At 34.2% G+C, this 21,325-nt stretch overlaps 1 protein-coding gene across 1 annotated transcript in view; it reads right to left on the minus strand.

Moving 5' to 3' along the window:
• DOCK3 (dedicator of cytokinesis 3) overlaps positions 1-21,325 on the minus strand; it is a 513,257-nt gene that overhangs the window by 275,093 nt on the left and 216,839 nt on the right. The window contains exon 5 of the mRNA XM_051985737.1: positions 19,382-19,478. Coding sequence (XP_051841697.1) covers positions 19,382-19,478 — 97 coding nt within the window. The remainder of the gene's footprint in view (positions 1-19,381; positions 19,479-21,325) is intronic.

The following is a 21,325-nucleotide window of genomic DNA, read 5'->3' on the forward strand; positions in this document are numbered from 1 at the left end:
TTTCTCTTCTAATTTTAATTTCATTAATTTTGTTTGTACAAAATATTTTCAATTATATATAATAAAAATTGATTATGTTATCTTCTATTATCCTCTCTATTTTTTGTTTGGCTGTGAACTTATTCTCTATCTAGAGATATAAGTTCACTTCCTCCTTACTCTACTGTTGGGTTTTTTGTTTGTTTGTTTTTTATTTTTTTTGCTGAGGCAATTAGGGTTAAGTGACTTGTCCAGGATCACACAGCTAGAAAGTGTTAAGAGTCTGAGGCCACATTTGAACTCAGGTCCTCCTGACTTCAGGGATGGTACTCTATCCACCAAACTACCTACCCGCCCCTCCACAATTTGTTTTTGATGAGACTTTTATATCTTATGTTTTGTATTCATATGCAGTTTATCATGGTAAATGGTGTTAGATGTGGGCCAAAACCTAATTTAACTCAGAATGTTTTCCAGTTTTTCCAGTAGTTTTGTCAAATAGTAAGTCCTTACCCCAGTAGCTAGGGTCTTTTGGTTTCTTAAAACTAGGTTTCCATATGTGTTTGTTTCCATATTTTATGTATCTAATCTGTTTCACTAATCAGCCCCTTTATTTGTTAACCAGTATTAATCATTTTGAATATTATTGTTTTCAGGTATAATCTGATATCTGACACTGTTAGGCCACTTTCCTTTACACATTTTTTCACATTATTTCTTATGAGATTCTTGAATTTTTGTTCCTGAAGGTGAGTTGCATTATTTTTTCTTGCTCTATAAAGTACTTCTTTGATATGATACTAAATAAATAAGTTAATTTAGGAATCATTGTCATTATTTTGACTAGATCTGCCCACAATCAATTAACATATATCCAGTTGTTTAAATCTGTGTTTTATAGTTGTATTGATACAACCATATCTAGTATTTCATATTTTCTTTAGTTATTTGAAATGAAATTTCCCTTTGTATCTCCTCTCACTAGGTTTTGTTGGTAATATTCAAAAATGTTGATAACATAAATGTCCTACAAATGCCAAAATTATAGTTTCAACTAATTTTTAGTTGACTCTATTGTCCAAAGCAATTATTTTGTTTCTTCTTTGTCTTTTCTTATTTCCTCAATTTGTTTTTGATGTCATAGCTATAACCAGTATTTCTAGCATTATAATAAATAATAAAGGTGATAATGGACACTTTTGCTTATTACAATCACATTGCAAAAAACTTGGTTTATTCTCATTACATATACAGCTGGCTCTTGTTTTTAAATAGATACTACTTATATGAAAGAAAGGACTATTCATTCTTTTGTTAGTTTTTTTTAAACAACAAAAGTGGATTTTGCATTTTGTCAAAAGTTTCTTTGCATCTATAGAGAAACATGTGGCTTTTATTGCTCTGATCATTAATATGGTCTACTGCTTTCAGAGTTTTCTTAATATTAAATCAACTCTTTCAGAAAAGCGCTGAATTCAGATTCAAGATGGAGAAGGAGACATATATTTTTGGACATGGTTAATGTAGGAATTTATTCTGCTTAACCATGTTTAACTATTAATGGTTTTGTTTGTATTTTTTTAAAGGGAGAGAAAAGAAATACTTTTTAAAATTATGCTTTCCTCATTATTCTCTTTATTTTTTCATCTTCTCATTGCTCCCCTTTTTAGAATTAGGAAAAGGGTAGAGTGAAGTCTATGGCCCTAGTGATTTATGCTTGATATAGTCTCACTATGTGTTCAGAGAGACACAGCTGTTGTATCTGTTGTTTGTTTATTTTGTCTTCTATTGACACACAGTAGGAGGCACAGACTAGTTCCCATATCAGAAGTTTTTGTACAAGCATTTAACAATGGACACCCTCCTTAGTACCTACAGGCTTCTGGCTGTCTCTCTCTAAAATCGAACAATGATCCACTATGATTTTTCCTCTAATTTCCTTATCATAATCCACTATTCTTCCGTGATCTTTGTTGGAGCAGTCCAGAAGAGGGCTGCTTTGTACTGCTTCCTCCCAATCTACTTTTCTAGTTTTTTTATTAATAGATTGATCAGTTCCTTGATATTACTTGATATATACTAACTTATATAAAATAAGTGAAATCAATTGATATATAACATCCAATGTTTCCCTTTTTCTTTTTAATGAGAGGAACTACTCTTGTCCTTTTCCAAGATGAAACCCTTTCTTCTTAGGCCAATTAACAATTTGTTCCATATTATTCCAATTCTATCAAATGTGTGTACCAGGGCAAGGATATAATTGGAGCAAGGTCTGACATATTGTTTTATACCAACTGCTGCCACAATAATCAGTAATGTGGTGAATAAATTAATGATAATTTCCTGATAGCTGATGGATAGTTATTTCAATTATAAAATAATTTAGGAAAAAGAAACTGTCTTCAATAGGAATTTAATACTGCTTTGACAACAGCATCAAAAAAGCTCAAAATCTACGGTGACAATTTGTTTTAAAATTTATTCTTTTGAAAATCAGTTTTTACAAGGTTAAAAAAGGAATGCAAGTAGAGAAAAGTAACATTTTTAGGAGAAAAAACTTGATGTTTTGTTATAAATCTGTGAACTACTTTGAGCATTCTTCTAATTTCTATATGTCATAACAAGCAAATGAAGGAATGACTCTTTTCCTCCAAGGGGCTACGTGTCAGAATTTATTCATGAGCATTTAATTCTTTGTATTTAGAAAGTCTTAAGCTTTAGTGATGATAGAAACATTTTGAGAAACCTGTTGATGACTTTAAGAAGTGGAAACAGATGATTTTCTACTAATAGAAGCATCTGGCTAATTCTCAATAGAAAACTTTGTTCTTCTTTTCATTAAGAAATCTGAAATTACTAATGTTACTTGTTAACACAGAATCATTGGATCCTAGAGTTTTATGGAAAGACCTCATTTGCCATCTTGTATAACTCATAACCTGAAAAGAATGCCTACTATAATACTGACTTAGAGACCTCCAAAAAAGGGGAATCTTTCACATCCTGAGCCATTCCACTTTTGCACAGTTCTATAAATTATAAAGTTGCATTTCCCCTGACTTCAAGCCTAAATCATCTTCCTATAATTTCCTTACATTACTCTTGACTCTGTCCTCTGGAATCAAATAGAACAATCTTTCTTTCACAGAACATTTTACAAAAGTTTGAAGATAGCTATGATGTTTCCTTTGAGTCTGTTTTGAAATCTAAGGGAGGTATCTTGTATAATTAAGATTAGGAGGATCTTCAACCAAAGGGCAGAGATGACCATAAGAATGAAATAGAGAATTATTATAATGACATCTTCAATCTTGAGAAGAAATGAAAAGAACTTTCATCTTTTCACTGTCAGATATAGTCACTACATTGGTTAGTTTTTCTTAATTATTTTTCTTTGTTACAAAAGACAATTTTTGGGGAAAATCCAGAAATGATTGAAATGAAATAAAAAAGTTTCCTAGGATTTTTCTTTTAGAATAATGTGTAAATACGTAAGCACACATGTATATGTAAATATACACACATATATATGAATACATGCATTCATACATATATGTTCGTCATATTTATGAAAATTCCATTTATTTTTATGTTTTTGGTGTTTTAAACAAAAATGAGTGTTGTATTTCATCAGATGTTTTCTGTACCCATTGAGGAAATCATGTAATTATTCTTGTTTTTAATTAATAATATGCTTTGTTCATGGATATAGTTTCCCAGTGTTTTACCAGTTCTGTATCCTTGATATGAATTCCACCTATTTGTAATGACTACTTAAAATATACTGATATTACCTCTTTGGTAATACATTATTTTATATTTTGTAGTTATTAGTCTACAATTTTCTTTCTCTGTATTTTTTTTCTGACTTGAATACAAGGACCACATTGCTCACATAAAAGGAATTTGGAAAGATACAGTCTATCTCTGTTTGTCAAATGATTCATATAACAACTAATTCATCCCTCTTGCATCCCCTAAACAGATACCTTATTAAATATTAAAAAAAGAGAAAAAGTAGTTAACAAAACAAGCCAGTGTTTCGACTGAATCTGATAGAACATGTGATATTTAACACCTATCAATCAAGGCGAGTACAATTTTCATCACTTCTGGACAAATCTGATTATTATAATTACATTATACAATTCAGTTTCAATTTGTTGTTGTTGCTGCTTCCCCCCCTCCCTTATCTTGTAATTGAGTATATTATTTTCTTGGTTCATTCTGTACCAGTTCATAAGTTGTCCCAAGCTTTCTTGAATTAATATTCATCATTTCTTCTAGTGAAATTATGTATACATACAATTATATTTTTGTCTACTGTTTGTTTTGCCATTCAACAATTGATGACTATCTGTTTCCCAGTTCTTTGCTACCACAAAAGTGCTGCTATAAGTGGGAATATGGGACCTTTATTTTCATATACATAAACATATATGTCTTCCTTGGAACATCTAGCTAGCCACAGGATGTCTGAAACAAAGGTTATCTACATGATAGAGTCTTACTGAGCTTTATGGCAAACAGCTTTTAAAAATCAGTCTAAAATCAGAAATCTAGATTTAGACTTAGAAACAGCTCAATTAACTATATGTTAGTATAGTTAACTTTCTGCATCTCTTTGCCTGTTTTGGGGGTGTGTAATAAAGTTTTGGAATTGTTTTGACTTATTTTCCCCTTTTATTAGTAATTTGGACAATTCTTTCATATGGTTGTTAAATGTTTGCAATTCTTCTTTTGAGAACTATGTTCATATTTTTGTTGACACCTACTGAGTCTTGACCTTAAATATTCCTGTTACTTGTCTATACATCTTAGATAACTATTCTAAAAGATATTTGTTATAAAGATTTTTTCCTATCAACTGCTTCTCTTTTTATCTTAGTTGAGTTAAATACATTCTTGAAAAATTCTTGTTTAATTTTAATTTTTTTGTAGTTTTAAATCAACAAGCATTTATTTTCTCTCTGTCCTACTTAACTGCCACCTCTATTTATAAACAACAAAATCAAAAAGAAAACCCTTATAACAAATTTGTATAGTCAAGCAGATTCAATTAACTCATTGGCCACTTCCAAAAATTATGTCTCAATCCACATTTTGAGCTCATTAACTCTTCGTCTTATCATTGATTCTTTGGAATTCTGACTTGTTACTGCATTAACTGAGATCTAAAGTTTTTCAAAGTTATTTTTGCTAAACAACATTGTTGTATATTTTGTAGTTATTAGTCTACAATTTTCTTTCTCTGTATTTTTTTTCTGACTTGAATACAAGGACCACATTGCTCACATAAAAGGAATTTGGAAAGATACAGTCTATCTCTGTTTGTCAAATGATTCATATAACAACTAATTCATCCCTCTTGCATCCCCTAAACAGATACCTTATTAAATATTAAAAAAAGAGAAAAAGTAGTTAACAAAACAAGCCAGTGTTTCGACTGAATCTGATAGAACATGTGATATTTAACACCTATCAATCAAGGCGAGTACAATTTTCATCACTTCTGGACAAATCTGATTATTATAATTACATTATACAATTCAGTTTCAATTTGTTGTTGTTGCTGCTTCCCCCCCTCCCTTATCTTGTAATTGAGTATATTATTTTCTTGGTTCATTCTGTACCAGTTCATAAGTTGTCCCAAGCTTTCTTGAATTAATATTCATCATTTCTTCTAGTGAAATTATGTATACATACAATTATATTTTTGTCTACTGTTTGTTTTGCCATTCAACAATTGATGACTATCTGTTTCCCAGTTCTTTGCTACCACAAAAGTGCTGCTATAAGTGGGAATATGGGACCTTTATTTTCATATACATAAACATATATGTCTTCCTTGGAACATCTAGCTAGCCACAGGATGTCTGAAACAAAGGTTATCTACATGATAGAGTCTTACTGAGCTTTATGGCAAACAGCTTTTAAAAATCAGTCTAAAATCAGAAATCTAGATTTAGACTTAGAAACAGCTCAATTAACTATATGTTAGTATAGTTAACTTTCTGCATCTCTTTGCCTGTTTTGGGGGTGTGTAATAAAGTTTTGGAATTGTTTTGACTTATTTTCCCCTTTTATTAGTAATTTGGACAATTCTTTCATATGGTTGTTAAATGTTTGCAATTCTTCTTTTGAGAACTATGTTCATATTTTTGTTGACACCTACTGAGTCTTGACCTTAAATATTCCTGTTACTTGTCTATACATCTTAGATAACTATTCTAAAAGATATTTGTTATAAAGATTTTTTCCTATCAACTGCTTCTCTTTTTATCTTAGTTGAGTTAAATACATTCTTGAAAAATTCTTGTTTAATTTTAATTTTTTTGTAGTTTTAAATCAACAAGCATTTATTTTCTCTCTGTCCTACTTAACTGCCACCTCTATTTATAAACAACAAAATCAAAAAGAAAACCCTTATAACAAATTTGTATAGTCAAGCAGATTCAATTAACTCATTGGCCACTTCCAAAAATTATGTCTCAATCCACATTTTGAGCTCATTAACTCTTCGTCTTATCATTGATTCTTTGGAATTCTGACTTGTTACTGCATTAACTGAGATCTAAAGTTTTTCAAAGTTATTTTTGCTAAACAACATTGTTGTACAATTTTGTTTTGTGAGTCTGCTCATTTCATTTTGCATTATTTTGTACGTCTTCCCAATTTTGTTCAAAACTGTCCCCTTCATCATTTATTACTGCACAATAACATTCTATTCCATTCATATGCTTTCCCCCCATAACTGACATCTCCTCAGTTTCCAGTTTTTTGTTACTAGAAAAGTTGCAATAAATAATTTTGAACATATGGATTTTTTTTCCTTTGTTTGATCTCTTTGGGGGTATGTACAAAAGAGCTTTTCAATTTCATATAATCAAAATTGCATATTTTATCTTTTGTAATAATTTATAATCTCTTTATCTTGTTTACTAACTGTACTCCTCCCACCAAGATCCATGAGCATCAGCATGTTGGCTAGACATGTAGGCATCCAGTAAGTTAATGTTGCTTATGTTATAGGGTCTAACTTTAAATCAAAATAAGAGGGAAGTATTTTAATACAAGAAGTTCTCTATAGTAATCAAGAAAAAACAAAGAGAATAAATGTAGGGAAAACTATACATGCAATGAAATTACTTCTCTAAATAAATTATGGAATGGCAAATGAAATTCTTCAAATACCCATGGCTATATTCCCAATGTTTTGTTGTGCTGTTTCTCAACTAGTCCTTGGCCATATCACATTGAAATATTTTACAACAGAGTTGTGATTTTATTGTGGTAGGGAACTACGGTGAAGAAACCTTCCCTAACTATATAGACAAGCACCTGCTCATAGTCTTAAAGGGTTATTTATTAAGAAAACAAAACCAGAGAGAATTATGGAGACCTAATATAGATCAGAGCATAGTATTTTCAACTTTTTTGTTGGTTGATTGCTTGGCTTTTTTTTTTTTCTTTTCTTATTTTTTCCTTTTGATCTGATTTTTCATATCCAACATGATGAGTATGGAAATATGATTTTAAAAATTGCATATGTTTAGCCGGACAAAAGCAGCTACACCCAAAGAAAGAACACTGGGAAACGAATGTGAACTATCTGCATTTTTGTTTTTCTTCCCGGGTTATTTATACCTTCTGAATCCAATTCTCCCTATGCAACAAGAGAACTGTTCGGTTCTGCAAACATATATTGTATCTAGGATATACTGCAACATATCCAACATATAAAGGACTGCTTGCCATCTAGGGGAGGGGGTGGAGGGAGGGAGGGAAAAAAAATCGGAACAGAAACGAGTGTCAATACAAAGTAATTATTAAATAAAAATAAAAAAAATAAAATAGTTTGAATTACTTGCTGTCTAGGGAAGGGGGGAGGGGGAGAGAGAGGGAGAAAAAATTTGGAACACAAGATTTTGCAAAGATGAATGTTGAAAACTATCTTGGTATATATTTGGAAAATTACTATCAATAAACAAAATGTTAAAAAGAAAAACAAAACTTATGGTTCTGAATATAAATATACAAGCATATCATTCATTTTTACTGACTCAGCTCTCTTCTATATAAAGTGACTTCCAAATTAGGATCCATTGGATATATTTCCAATGGATTAAGGTGCTTGAAATCAGGAAGACCAGAGTTTGAATCTGGCCTCAGACTATTTAATAGCAGTGTGACCATGAACAAATAACTTATTTTAGTCTCAATTTTCTCATCTCTAAAATGTAGATGACAATAGCAATTACCTTAAAAGATTGTTGTGAAGATCAAATGGGATTATATATATATATAGCAGCTTTAAAAACAATAAAGTCTATGTAAATGTTAGCTGTTACTGACATTCTGAGCTATAGTGTACTTTTCCAGTTATTTTGCCCATTCATGTCCTCTATGCTCTAGTCAAACTGAATTAAATTTGTGCCCCTAGCAACTGCCCTGTGTTTTCTCATACTTGTGACTTTGTTCATATAATCTTCCACATGTCTCCATCGATTCAATTCCTACAGATCATTTAAATGCAGTTCTTCCCCAGGAAGTTTTCCAAGATCACCCGAGTTCACAAGCAGCTGCCTTCCACCCCTTGCCCATTTTGTTTTACAATTCCCCAATGTACTCATGTCGGTCTCCATTCTTGGGTCTTAACTCCCCCGTTAGTATTTTTCAGTTGTGTCTGATTTTTCTTGTGCAGCAAGATAACTATACAAATATGCACGCCTATATTAGATTTTACATATATTTTTACCACGTTTAACATATATTGGATTATTTGCTATCTAGGGGAGGGAGTGGATGGAGGTAAGTAAAAATCAGATTTTCTTGGCAAAGATACTGAAGGGGTTTAAAATTTCCTTCTGCAGCTCATTTTATAGATGACAGAATAACTGAGACAAATGGGATTCAGTGACTTATCCAGGGTCACACAGTCAGTACCTATCTGAGACCCCATTCAGGAAGGTAAGTCTTCCCCTCCGAGCACGATGGTACCGCCAGTGGTCCCTTAACTTCTCCAGGAGGCTCTAGGTTCAAAGACATTATCTCCAGCACCTATCACACTGCTCTGGCTAACTCTGTAAGTGTGTGATGAATGAATTAATAATGAAGACTCACGTTGATATAGCACATTATGGGTTTCAAGGTGCTTTGACGATCCCCTGCATTATTATTAGCACCTCATCTTGTGAGATGAGTAGAACAAGTATTTTATTTTCATTTAGCAGATGAGGAAACAGATTCAAAGAGATTAAATGAAGCTAAATACTAAGTAAAACATATCAGCTGGAGCCTCACTATTCACATCGATCAACCAACAGCATTCATTAATTATACACATTGCCCAGGGCCACCTCCCTAGTAAGTTTCTGATTTGAATTCAGGTTTTTTTGACACTACTTTATCCACGGAACCCTAGTGCATCCCAGGCAAGGATGGCATCCCAGGCAAGGATGGCATCCCGGGCAAGGATGGTACCCTGGGCAAGGATGGCACCCCGGGTGAGGATGGCTTCCCAGGTAAGGATGGCACCCTAGGTTGAGGATGGCATCCCGGGCGAGGATGGCATCCCAGGAGAGGATGGCATCCCGGGCTATCTCCAGGCATCCTGATTTCTCACTCTTGCCATTGGACCAGATAGCTCGGGAGGAGAGAATAAGGCTGATGACTTTACACAGCCCTTCCTCAACTAAATCCAATTTACTTTTGAGTCATGGCATCACCTCCCGGATGTCATGGTCTCTTGAAGAATGAAGAACAAACAATAGTGAATGAATGAACATTCAAGCACCAGTTACTGCAGTAGGTTCTGGAAATTTGAATGCAAAAGTACAGTCACTAAATCCTCAAGGTTCTTACATTCTATGGGATGCTACACATGATCACAGAAAAGCAGATACAGGTTATATACAAAATAAACAAAAAGGAATTTGAGGGAAATATTAACAACTGGGCAAATCGAGAAAGGCTGTTTAAAACAAGAGATACTCGAGACCTGAGAGTACCGAGGGATTCCAGGAGATAGAAGGAAGAAAGGATGACAAGTCAAGTGTAAGGGACAATTTGTATAAAGACATCAGATGGGAGACAAAGTGTCAGGTATAAGGAAGAACAAATAGGCTAGTTGGACTGAAACGTCAAATATGAGGATAATACGTATTAATACTGGGAAGATGGACTGAAGCCAAATTGTGAAAGCCACTAAGGCCATTAGATTCCAAGTAGAGGAATTTGAATTTTGCTTTAAAAGTCTCAAAGAAGACTTTGTAAGTAGAAGAGTCACATAGACCTTAGGAATATCAAAGTGGTAGGTTTGCAGTAGACAGACTGGAAAAGCAAGAAACAAGAGGCATATGAACTAACTAGAAGGCTATTGTAATAGTCCAAGAATGAAATGATGACAGCATGAGTGAGGGTGGTCAGCATTTCAGAGAGAGGGAGGCATCTATGAAAGGCATTTCAAATGAAAAACAACAGGATTGGGTCGTGAAAAAGAGAGAGAGAGAGAGAGAAAAGGGAAAGAGAAAAGGAGAGAGGGAGCTATATATGAGAGAGATTTCTTTTTTTATTAAAGCTTTTTAATTTTCAAAATATATGTATGGATAATTTTTCAATACTGACCCTTGAAAAACCTTGTGTTCCAATTTTTATCCACCTTCCCTCACCCCTCCCTTAGATGGCAAGTAATCCAATATATGTTAAACATGGTAAAATATACATGTTAAATCCAATATAGGCATACATATTTATACAATTATCTTGTTGCACATGAAAAATCAAATTAAAAAGGAAAAAAATGAGAAAGAAAATAAGATTCAAGCAAACAACAAAAAGAGTGAAAATGATGGACACTCAGTTCCCATAGCCCTCTCTCTGGGTATAGATGGCTCTCATCATCACAAGATCATTGGAACTGGCCTGGATCATATGAGAGATATTTCAAAAGAAAAATAATAGGATTAGATGGAGAGAGAGAGAGACAGAGAGAGAGAGAGAGAGAGAGACAGAGAGAGAGAGACAGAGACCCAGAGAGAGAGAGAAAGACAGAGAGAAAGTAAGAGAGAGAGACAGAGAGACAGAGAGAGAGAAAGAGAGAGACACACAGAGAGAGAAAGTAAGAGAGAGAGAGAGACAGAGAGAGAGAGAGAGAGAGAGAAAGACAGAGAGAAAGTAAGAGAGAGAGAGAGACAGAGACAGAGAGAGAGACCGAGACAGAGACAGAGAATCAGAGACAGAGAGAGAAATTAAAGATGGGACCTAGGCTATAAACTTAGAATGATGAAGGTACTCTAAATAGAGTTAGGAAGAAGGGAAAGTTTTGAGGAAAAATAATTAGTACTTTTCCATATGTTGAATTTAAGATGTCTGGAGGCAAAATTGGAGTCAGAAGAGAGGGTAGCTAGGAAAGAAGATTTAAGTCATCTACGCAGAGATAATAAATGAAACCAGAAGAGAGGATGACATCACCAAGTTAATCAGTACAAAGACAGAATAGGGCTTGGAATCAGACCTGGAAAGATGCCCAAAGTTAGCAGGCATTACCTGGGAGAAGAGCCACCAAGAGAGACAGAGAAAGTGTGGTCTGAGTGATGGGGGAGAATGAGGAGGGAGCAGGGTCCCAAAAGCCTGGAGAGAATAGAGTATACAAGAGAAGGCGATCAACAGTATTAAAGGCTACAAAGAGGTAAAAAAGGATGAGGAATGGGAAAAGGAATTCTGAGATCCTTGGTAATTCTGGACAGAGCAGTTTCAGTTAAATGATAAAACTGGGAGCCAGAATGCAAAAAATTAAAAATGGAATGAGAGGAAAGAAAATGTAATTGTAGATAGGAAAAGCTATTTTAGATAGGTTTCTTAAAGAACTTAGCCACTAAAAGAAAAAAGTAATCTAAGATGATATCTAGCAGGAATGGGTGGATCAAGTGAGGATTTTTTTTATAATGCAGGAAATATGAGCAGGGAAATAGCCAGTAGACAGGGGATAATTAAATATTAGTGAGAGAGCAGGGATGATAGAATGGACAATCTTCTGCAGAAGACAGGGTGGAAGAGAATCATTTGTATGTGTAAAGGGGTTTGTCTTTGCAAGAAGAAAGGTCATTTCTTCATATGAAATAGGAGTGAAGGAGGAGACAGCAGCATAAGGTATCTGCACAATGTGAGATGAATAACATGGGGAAAGAGACAGTTCTCAGTGAATGGCTTTAATTTTTTAGTGAAATATGAGGCAGAGTTCTCAGCTGAGAGGATAAAGAAAGGGCCATTGTTGGGAGGCTTGAGAAGGAATGAAAAGGTTTGGAAAATCCACTATACTGAATGGATATTGAATCAATTAAAGAGGTGTAGAAAGATTGTCTATGAAGGACCAGTAGAGATGATGTGTCATAAACATGTAGTGGACTCAGTTAACACAGTTTAATGATTTTTCTCTAGTTTTGTTCAGCAGCATGTGAGTAGGAGTGAAGGTGGCAGATGATGAGAGTAATCTAAGGCTAAGTTGGAAGGGAAAAATCTTATATAGAATAAAGGGGAGAGGGACTTGAAAGAAGGGACAATGTATAAGTAAATTGGTTCACTAGGGATGGTGAAAGGGGAAGATGGGAAAAAGAAAAGATGGTAGCTAGTGCATGGGTGAAAAAGTGATGGTACTGTGAAATAGGGAAGGGAGGAGGAGGAGGAAAATGTTTAGGTAGGATGACAATAAGTTATAATTTAGGTATGTTGAGTTTGGGGTGATTGTTGGATTTCCAGATGAAGATGACCAGCAGGTACTGGCAAATATGAGACTGAAAGTCAGGAGAAAAATAAATAGAAGGATCAGAATGTAATTGGATATAAAGATTTGGGAGTATCTGCAATATACTAGAGCTGATGAGATCAAGATTAAATGTAGAACAGCAACAGTGATATTACATGATGATCAATTCTGATGAACATGACTTTCCAACAAAGAGATGATTCAGGCCAGTTTCAATGATCTTGTGATGAAGAGAGCTATCTACATCCAGAGAGAGAGATGCAGTAATTGTGTGTGGATCACAATAACATTTTCACTCTCTTTTTGTTGTTCACTTGCATTTTGTTTTCTAACTCAGTTTCTTTCCTTTTTAATCTTATTTTTCTTATGCAGCAAGATAATTATATAAATATGCTTACATCTATTGAATTTAACACATTTTTGCATGCTTAATATACATTAGGTTGCTTGCCACCTAGAGAAGGAGGTGAGGGGAAAAGGGAAATTTTGGAACACAAGGCTATGCAAGGGTCAATGTTGAAAAATTATCCATCCATAAGTTTTGAAAATTAAAAGCTTTAATAAAAAATTAAATATAGACAGAAAAGAGGAGAGGACACAGGTAGAGTCTATGGGTACCCTAATCCGTAGGAATCACGGTGATAGGAACATGATGAAAACATGATAATGATCCTGCAAGGAGATTGAAAAGGTGTGGTCATATGACTTGCTATAGTATAAGCCAAGTCTATATGTCTCAAGGGACAATGCTATAACATGGCATCTAAGGACAGTAAGAACAGTGTCCTAGTGTAGTTTATTTTGATGTCGAATCATTTCAATCGTGTCCAACTCTTGGTGACCCCACAAGGGATTTTCTTGGCAAAGGTACTGGGGAGTTTTGCCTTTTCCTTCTCCGGCTCATTTTACAGATGAGGAAACTGAGGCAAACAGGGGCAAGTGACTTGTTCAGGAACCTATAGCTAGGCGGTATCTGAGATTGGATCTGAACTCAGGAAAATGCATCTTTCTAATTCCAAACCCAATGCTCTATGCACTATGGCACCACCCAGCTGCTCTAGTACAGTTTATTCTAGCCATTGTAAATTATCTATAATAAATCCAAACAAGCTTTGGAAGAGAAGGAAATGCGTTTAAGAGCATTGCAAAGAAACGATCCTAAGAAAAATTGCACATGTTTAACCTATATTGGATTACCTGCTGTCTAGAGGAGAGGGGAGGTGGAGAGGGAAAGAGAAAAAATTGGAGCACAACATTTGGCAAAGGTGAATGTTGAAAACTATCTTGGCATGTATTTTGAAAAATAAAAAGCTATTATTAAAAAAATATCCTAAGGAAGAACATTAGATTTTATGAACACTGAGAGGAATATGTGTTGGATTGATAAGTTCACATATTTAGGACTGGAAGGGACAGTGGTCATGTAGTCCAATTCCCTTAGTTTACAGATTAGGAAACTGAGGCACAGAGAGACATGCTTGATGTTACATAAGTATTATGCAGGTTTCGAACCCAATCTGCTGGCTCCAAATACAATATACTTTGCCCTTCAGAATTATTCTGATTTTTTGAGGCAACAGAAACACTGATATAGTTACTTCTGTTGCATTATTTTGGCTAGAGACTAGAAGTTAGCTCAAAGATTAAATGAAAATACCAATGGAGTACTCACAATTTACCGAGCAGAGAGGACTTTCTGTTTGGATAAGAACCTGAGATTTCAGGATAGACAAATATGTACAGACTAGACTACCCAGGTAGGTTAATGCTTCTTTGGGCTTGGGTGGGGAAATGTTTTGAGAGGAAAGATGATATTTTCTTTTTTTTTTTTTTTAAATAATTTTTTATTGACAGAACCCATGCCTTGGTAATTTTTTACAACATTATCCCTTGCATTCATTTCTGTTATGATTTTTCCCCTCCCTCCCTCCACTCCCTCCCTGAGATGGCAAGCAGTCCTTTACATGTTAAACATGTCACAGTATATCCTAGATGCAATGTATGTGTGCAGAACCAAACAGTTCTCTTGTTGCACAGGGAGAATTGGATTCAGAAGGTATAAATAACCCGGGAAGAAAAACAAAAATGCAAACAGTTTATGTTCATTTCCCAGTGTTCCTTCTTTGGGTGTAGCTGCTTCTGTCCATCCTTGATCAATTGAAACTGAGTTAGATCTTCTCTTTGTCAAAGAAATCCACTTCCATCAGAATACATCCTTAAACAGTATCGTTGTTGAAGTATATAATGATCTCCTGGCCCTGCTCACTTCACTTAGCATCAGTTCATGTAAGTCTCGCCAGTCCTCTCTGTATTCATCCTGCTGGTCATTTCTTACAGAACAATAATATTCCGTAACATTCATATACCACAATTTACTCAACCATTCTCCAAATGATGGGCATCCATTCATTTTCCAGCTTCTAGCCACTACAAACAGGGCTGCCACAAACATTTTGGCACATACAGGTCCCTTTCCCTTCTTTAGTATCTCTTTGGGATATAAGCCCAGTAGTAACACTGCTGGATCAAAGGGTATGCACAGTTTGATAACTTTTTGAGCATAGTTCCAAATTGCTCTCCAGAATGGCTGGATGTGTTCACAACTCCACCAACAATGTATTAATGTCCCTGTTTTCCCACATCCCCTCCAACATTCTGCATTATCTTTCCCTGTCATTCTAGCCAATCTGACAGATGTATAGTGGTATCTCAGAGTTGTCTTAATTTGCATTTCTCTGATTAATAATGATTTGGAGCATATTTTCATATGGCTAGAAATAGTTTCAATTTATTTGTCTGAAAATTGTCTGTTCATATCCTTTGACCATTTATCAATTGGAGAATGACTTGATTTCTTATAAATTAGAGTCAGTTCTCTATATATTTTGGAAATGAGGCCTTTATCAGAACCTTTGACTGTAAAAATGTTTTCCCAGTTTATTGCTTCCTTTCTAATCTTGTCTGCATTAGTTTCGTTTGTACAAAAACTTTTCAATTTGATATGATCAAAATTTTCTATTTTGTAGTCAATAGTGATCTCTAGTTCTTCTTTGGTCATAAATTCCTTCCTTTTCCACAAGTTTGAGAGGTAAACTATCCTATGCTCTTCCAATTTATTTATAATCTCATTCTTTATGCCTACATCATGAACCCATTTTGACCTTATCTTGGTGTACGGTGTTAAGTATGGGTCAATGCCTAGTTTCTGCCATACTAATTTCCAATTTTCCCAGCAATTTGTGTCAAATAATGCGTTGAAAGATGATATTTTCAAGTAGGTTACGAAGGAAGATGTTCTAAGCTAAAAAGAGATCAGAAGGACTGAAGCAAGATGGGGAAACTATAGCTAAATAGATTACATTAGGAGATTGAATTATCATTTAGTCAGTGCCTAGGTAATATTCTTTAATTTACACTTATAATTAGTTTACTCTGGGGTATTATTTCTGAATTTGCATATTCTCTTTTTCCTTAGAAATAAAACCTAGAAAATGCAATCTTGTGGTCTAAAGTGGGAGGCAGTGATAGAAGAGGGACAAATAATTAGAGACTGTGTATGCAGATTGCTGAGGAAGACAATCTGGCTTAGGGCCCAATAAAGTTCAGAAAGATTGGCGCTACTAGTTGGGATGTAGAGATCAGCAGTTAAGTTATTTGTTCTTACATTTTCCACGATTCTGATTTTTGCTTGGGAGGACAAGTAATTTGAATCACAGATGAAAACTCATGGGGACAAATGTAAGGACTGGACTGATGGTGCTTGAGTTACAGAAAGTTTTGTATATTCAGTGAAACATAAAATCCAGGTCAAATCTTCTATTCTTTCTCTGTTATTATTTTTTCATATGAATGTGTGTTTGTGGAAGAACTCTGAAAACATTTATTGGAAGCAGACACTTTCAATTAGTGTAATTAGCTGGAGAACAGTAGATAGGGTGGATATAGTTAAGAAAAGAAGGGATTAGTGGGTTGGTACAATGCAAATAGACCCAAAGCTGGTGAGATTTTTTTGAACCCAATTGGTACATATGCTTTAGACGGTACAGATTAGTAATAAATCTTTTGAGTATTTAACAATAAAGCAACTGCACTTCAAGAAGTAAAGAAACAATAAAGCAATGATCCCAAATGTTCTACAACACCCTTAGCTACTTCCCATGAAAAAAAAATCCAATGAAATGTAAGCAAAATAACTTTGTACTTATGGACCACTTTGAAGAAAAGTTTTCCTTGTGTTTAATGAATGTTTCATATATGGAAGTAAAATGATTTCAAAGTAGAAAAAGACAGCCTTACTAAAGAGAGCTGGAGAAATGGAATATACTTTCTGTATTTTTTCAACACTATGTGATTTTCTGACCAATTTGGTTTAATATAATAATATGTATTCATTGATTTAATATGAGAAACTAAAAATATAATGTATTCTACTTAAATGATTTTATAATATACATAAAAATGAAAACAGATGGCTGTAAATTTTGAATCTTCCATTTACTTTTATTTCAACTTTTAAAAGTATACCAGATGCCAGTCTTTTTGCTGATAAACCACCATACAAGGACACTTTTAATTTTCATAGCACTGCTTCTATTACATAGTTGTTAGCCGATAAACATTTTTAAGCACCTACTATGTACCAGGCACTGTGTTCAACACCAGGGATAGCAAGAAATGTAAAAGAAAGCCCCTGCTCTTGAGGAACTCACAATCTAATGGGGAAGACAACATGCAAATACCCCCTTCCACATTATATATGTGTATATATACATATATAAATAAATAAACATGCATCTATACATATAAACATATGCACATATAAATAGATAAGATCAATGGAAATAATTAACACAGAGAAGGCACTAGAGCTAAAAGGGAATGGAAAAGGCTTCCTGTAGAATTCAGATGTTATCTAGGAATTGTATGTTAGGGTTTGAGGGGGTTGATAATGGAGTAAGGTGTAAGAGAATTGGGAAAGTAAGAGAGGGTCAAGTTGTGAAGGACTTTGAATATCAAATAGAGAATTTTATATTTGATCCTGAAGGTGATAGGGACCCAGTGGACTTTACTGCAGAGAGGGATGACATGTGCTTAAAGGAAGATAGGCATTTAAGTTTTTAAATTGAAATGAATTTCAAAACCCAATTTAAAGAGAAACTGAGAATTGTTCACAAAATAGGTTTTCTCAGTGGTTCTTTGTGTGTAAGTATATAGAGCTCCAAATAATTGATCACTTCTCTGAAGAAAGAATAATGTCTTTGTGGGCATTTAATGTAATAAGAAGGATCTTGAAAATCTCCGATTTTAGACTGTAATATTTGAAATACAATAAAGAAATGTATTTATAACCCTTTAAGTTAAGTAGCCCTGAAGACACCTTAATTGACATTCTTTGCTACTATAATGCTTTCAAAGGACAAAAGTCATCAGGTCTGTATTCCAGCTTTAGCTACTTTAAAGAACATGCAGAAAAGAATATCACTCTCTTCCTCACTTCTTATAGTTCCTTTCAAAGATTACATTTCTTAACCTAGTTGTTTCCATTTGCTAGTAATTTTTTTTGTGAATCTGAAGAATAATGTATATTTACGTCCCCAATGATATCTTTAAAAGTAAAGAAACATTTTATCTTGAAGATTTAAGTATTAAAAACAATTGAACCTATAAGTTTTATACTGAAATTCAGTGGATAAGGCTGTCAGGTACAGCAGAAAGAGTATGAGTTAGAGATACTTGAGTTTGTATCTGATCCCTGATGATTATTAGTTACATGATCCTATATCTATGTCATTTTATTTCTCTGTGCCTTAGTTTCATCATCTGTAAAATGGGAATGACAGCTATGGAAGGTCTATAAACACCTTAATTGGTATAATCGCAGAAGGCTCAGACACCTCAATTCAATCACCAGAGATGAAGTTTTGTGCATCTAAGAGAGATGGTTTATGCTCCGTGATCTGTATGCAGTGAAGATCCTTTTGGTGGGGTCAAAAAAGAAAGAAATGTGATTGACTGATAGGATTAATCATGTCCATGCCAAGAGTGACACTCATGTGAGGAAAAGTAGCTTTGGGAACATGAATCTTCACAGCAGAGAGAAGTGCTAGAAACGGACTATTTGGGAGTTATTCTCAGATCGTAGCAGAGATAGATCTGAAGGGAACTTCATGAGAACTCAATGAAAGGAGAAAACTTTCAGTAGCCAGAAACTGAGAATTGTGAATCCCTCTTTTGCCACATGGATTCTTTCCACATGACTCATTACCTTGGCACACATTATCCTCAAGGACCTGGAGAAAGCATTGTTTGACAATTATTCTATTAAAATGTATTGCTGCTCCGTGGAGTTAAATTTCTGAAACACTGGGACTCTTTCTTATCAATCCACTGGCAAAATCCTACATGCTAATTTTAAGAGAGATGCTACAAGAAACTATTAATGCAACTTGCTTGTGTAAAAATCCTCAGTTCAAAGTAAATAATTTTCAACGGCATTCTTAAATGTTTGTTCATTATTCCCAGAACTATTTCTGATTTGTTACTAAGAGATTCCTAAGATGCCAAAAGCCACAAGGTGGTTTTTAATTGATTCTACAGAGCTTGACTCAAGATTCTTGCTTCTGACTAGGTACTTACCACATATAGTTGCTTCCAGAGACTAGCCCACTCTTGTAGTGTGGCTGTGACCTCTGTCACAATAGAATCTTCTAGTGGAACAACAGTTTCATATTGCCTACAAAACAAAAACAAAATCCATATTAGTGCTTATAGCATTGCCTGCTCATTTCCTGGGATAGAAAAGTCAGAATATCCTACACATACTTCTTTTTCCAATAACTTAATTCCTATTAAAATTCTGTACAAAAGTCTATATATGTTTGTATCTCTTCTTTTCTAAAATCCTCACCACTGGGGATAAAACATGTAATAATTTTTAGTGAATTATTTATAAAAAGAATTTAGTCTATATGCCTTTATGATAAGGATTCCATTTTTCACTTCATCCATTATCATGGTTTAATGGTAAGAATTTTGCATTTGGCATTATAGAATCTGGACTGGAGGCTGCATTTTGCCACCTGTGACAAGGTCAGTCATCTTAAAGTCATGGTGAGTTCTTGGTGAAACTATTTAGGGTTTTCTTGGCCAGGGTACTGTAGTCATTTGCTACTTTATTCTCCAGTTCATTTTACAGGTAAGAAACTCAGGAAAATTGGGTAAAGTGACTTGCTCAGGGTCACAAAGTTGGTAAATTTCTGAGGCCAGAAGGCCAGATTTGAATTCACTAAGAGGAATCTTCTTGATTCCAAGCCCAGTGCTCTCTCCACTGTGCCATCTAACCACTACCAGTGTTAAGTTTTAAATAGCACTTAATCCCTCTGTCTTCCCATCTGTAAAATTAAGAGGGTGGGACAGATCATCTCTAGTACAGTGTTTCTTAAATCGTAAGAATTCTGATTGTTCTATTGTTCTATTCTTTTTTGTTTCCAAATATAACATAAACTACTGTGGAAAAGAACTGTTCCCTTGCATATGTTGCAGGCACATGGTATAAAATGTCAGATGCTGCCCAGAGAAAATCGTGCATTGCATTTAAAAAAATTTAATAAGCTCTATTTCTCTTTCCTGTTTTCTTGGTGTTGGGTTTTTAGGGCAAACATGAGATATGCTCATCTCCCTTTTTGACTTCAGCTGAAAATGTATATGTTATTTTAGTTTAGTATCACAGGTAAAAATAAAAGAACATGAATATGGTAAGAAAGGAAAGGAATTGGTCATGCCTTTTGAAACCTGATAAAAGTTTTGTTTTTAGGAAATAAAAAGTAAAGCTGAAATATAATCAAATTCACATCTTCTGTCATTTATTTCTTGCCAATAATGATATTATCTACTTGTCAGTAATAAGAGAAAATGCATTTTGTTAGGAGCAGCAAAAACATCTGTTCCTATTTTAAAGCAAATGACAACAAGGACAACTATGTTTAATACAAGTCTTACGTTAATGTCGAATAGTATGGATGTTTAAGAAGATCATTATATTCCCATAATTATGGACTGATATTCTAGTGAACTAATTGTATTAAAAAGCCGAACAAAGGCACATTGCAAATGATGTTGAAGTTATTCATATTGGCCAAATCTACAGCTTAGCTAAAATCAAGTTTCTGTCAGTGGTTTATATATTAATAAGAAATGAGACACAACGCTTAATCAATTTTCTTTATTACACTAAGTATCTAAATTTAATTCAGTTCTGCTGCAAAAAAACCTATTATCAAATGCCAAATTTGTGCAAACCTCCATGTTTGGTACTTTGGGGGGGAAGATCCAAAGAAGTCAGAACCTCTCCTCAGGAAGTTTACCGTTTATACAGTAAATAATAAACTAAATATATACACAAAAATATACACAGCACACATGCATATATTTTTTCTCAAGAGTTTTTCCAATCCAATTAATAAAATCAATCAAAACATATATTACATACTGACTATGCACAAGATACTATGGTAAGTAGTGAGAATACAAAACCAAAAATGAAATAGACCCTGCCCACAAAAATTCTGCATTCTAATGGGA

This window comes from Antechinus flavipes, chromosome 1, assembly GCF_016432865.1.
Source record: "Antechinus flavipes isolate AdamAnt ecotype Samford, QLD, Australia chromosome 1, AdamAnt_v2, whole genome shotgun sequence".
Taxonomy (NCBI): Eukaryota; Metazoa; Chordata; class Mammalia; order Dasyuromorphia; family Dasyuridae; genus Antechinus; species Antechinus flavipes.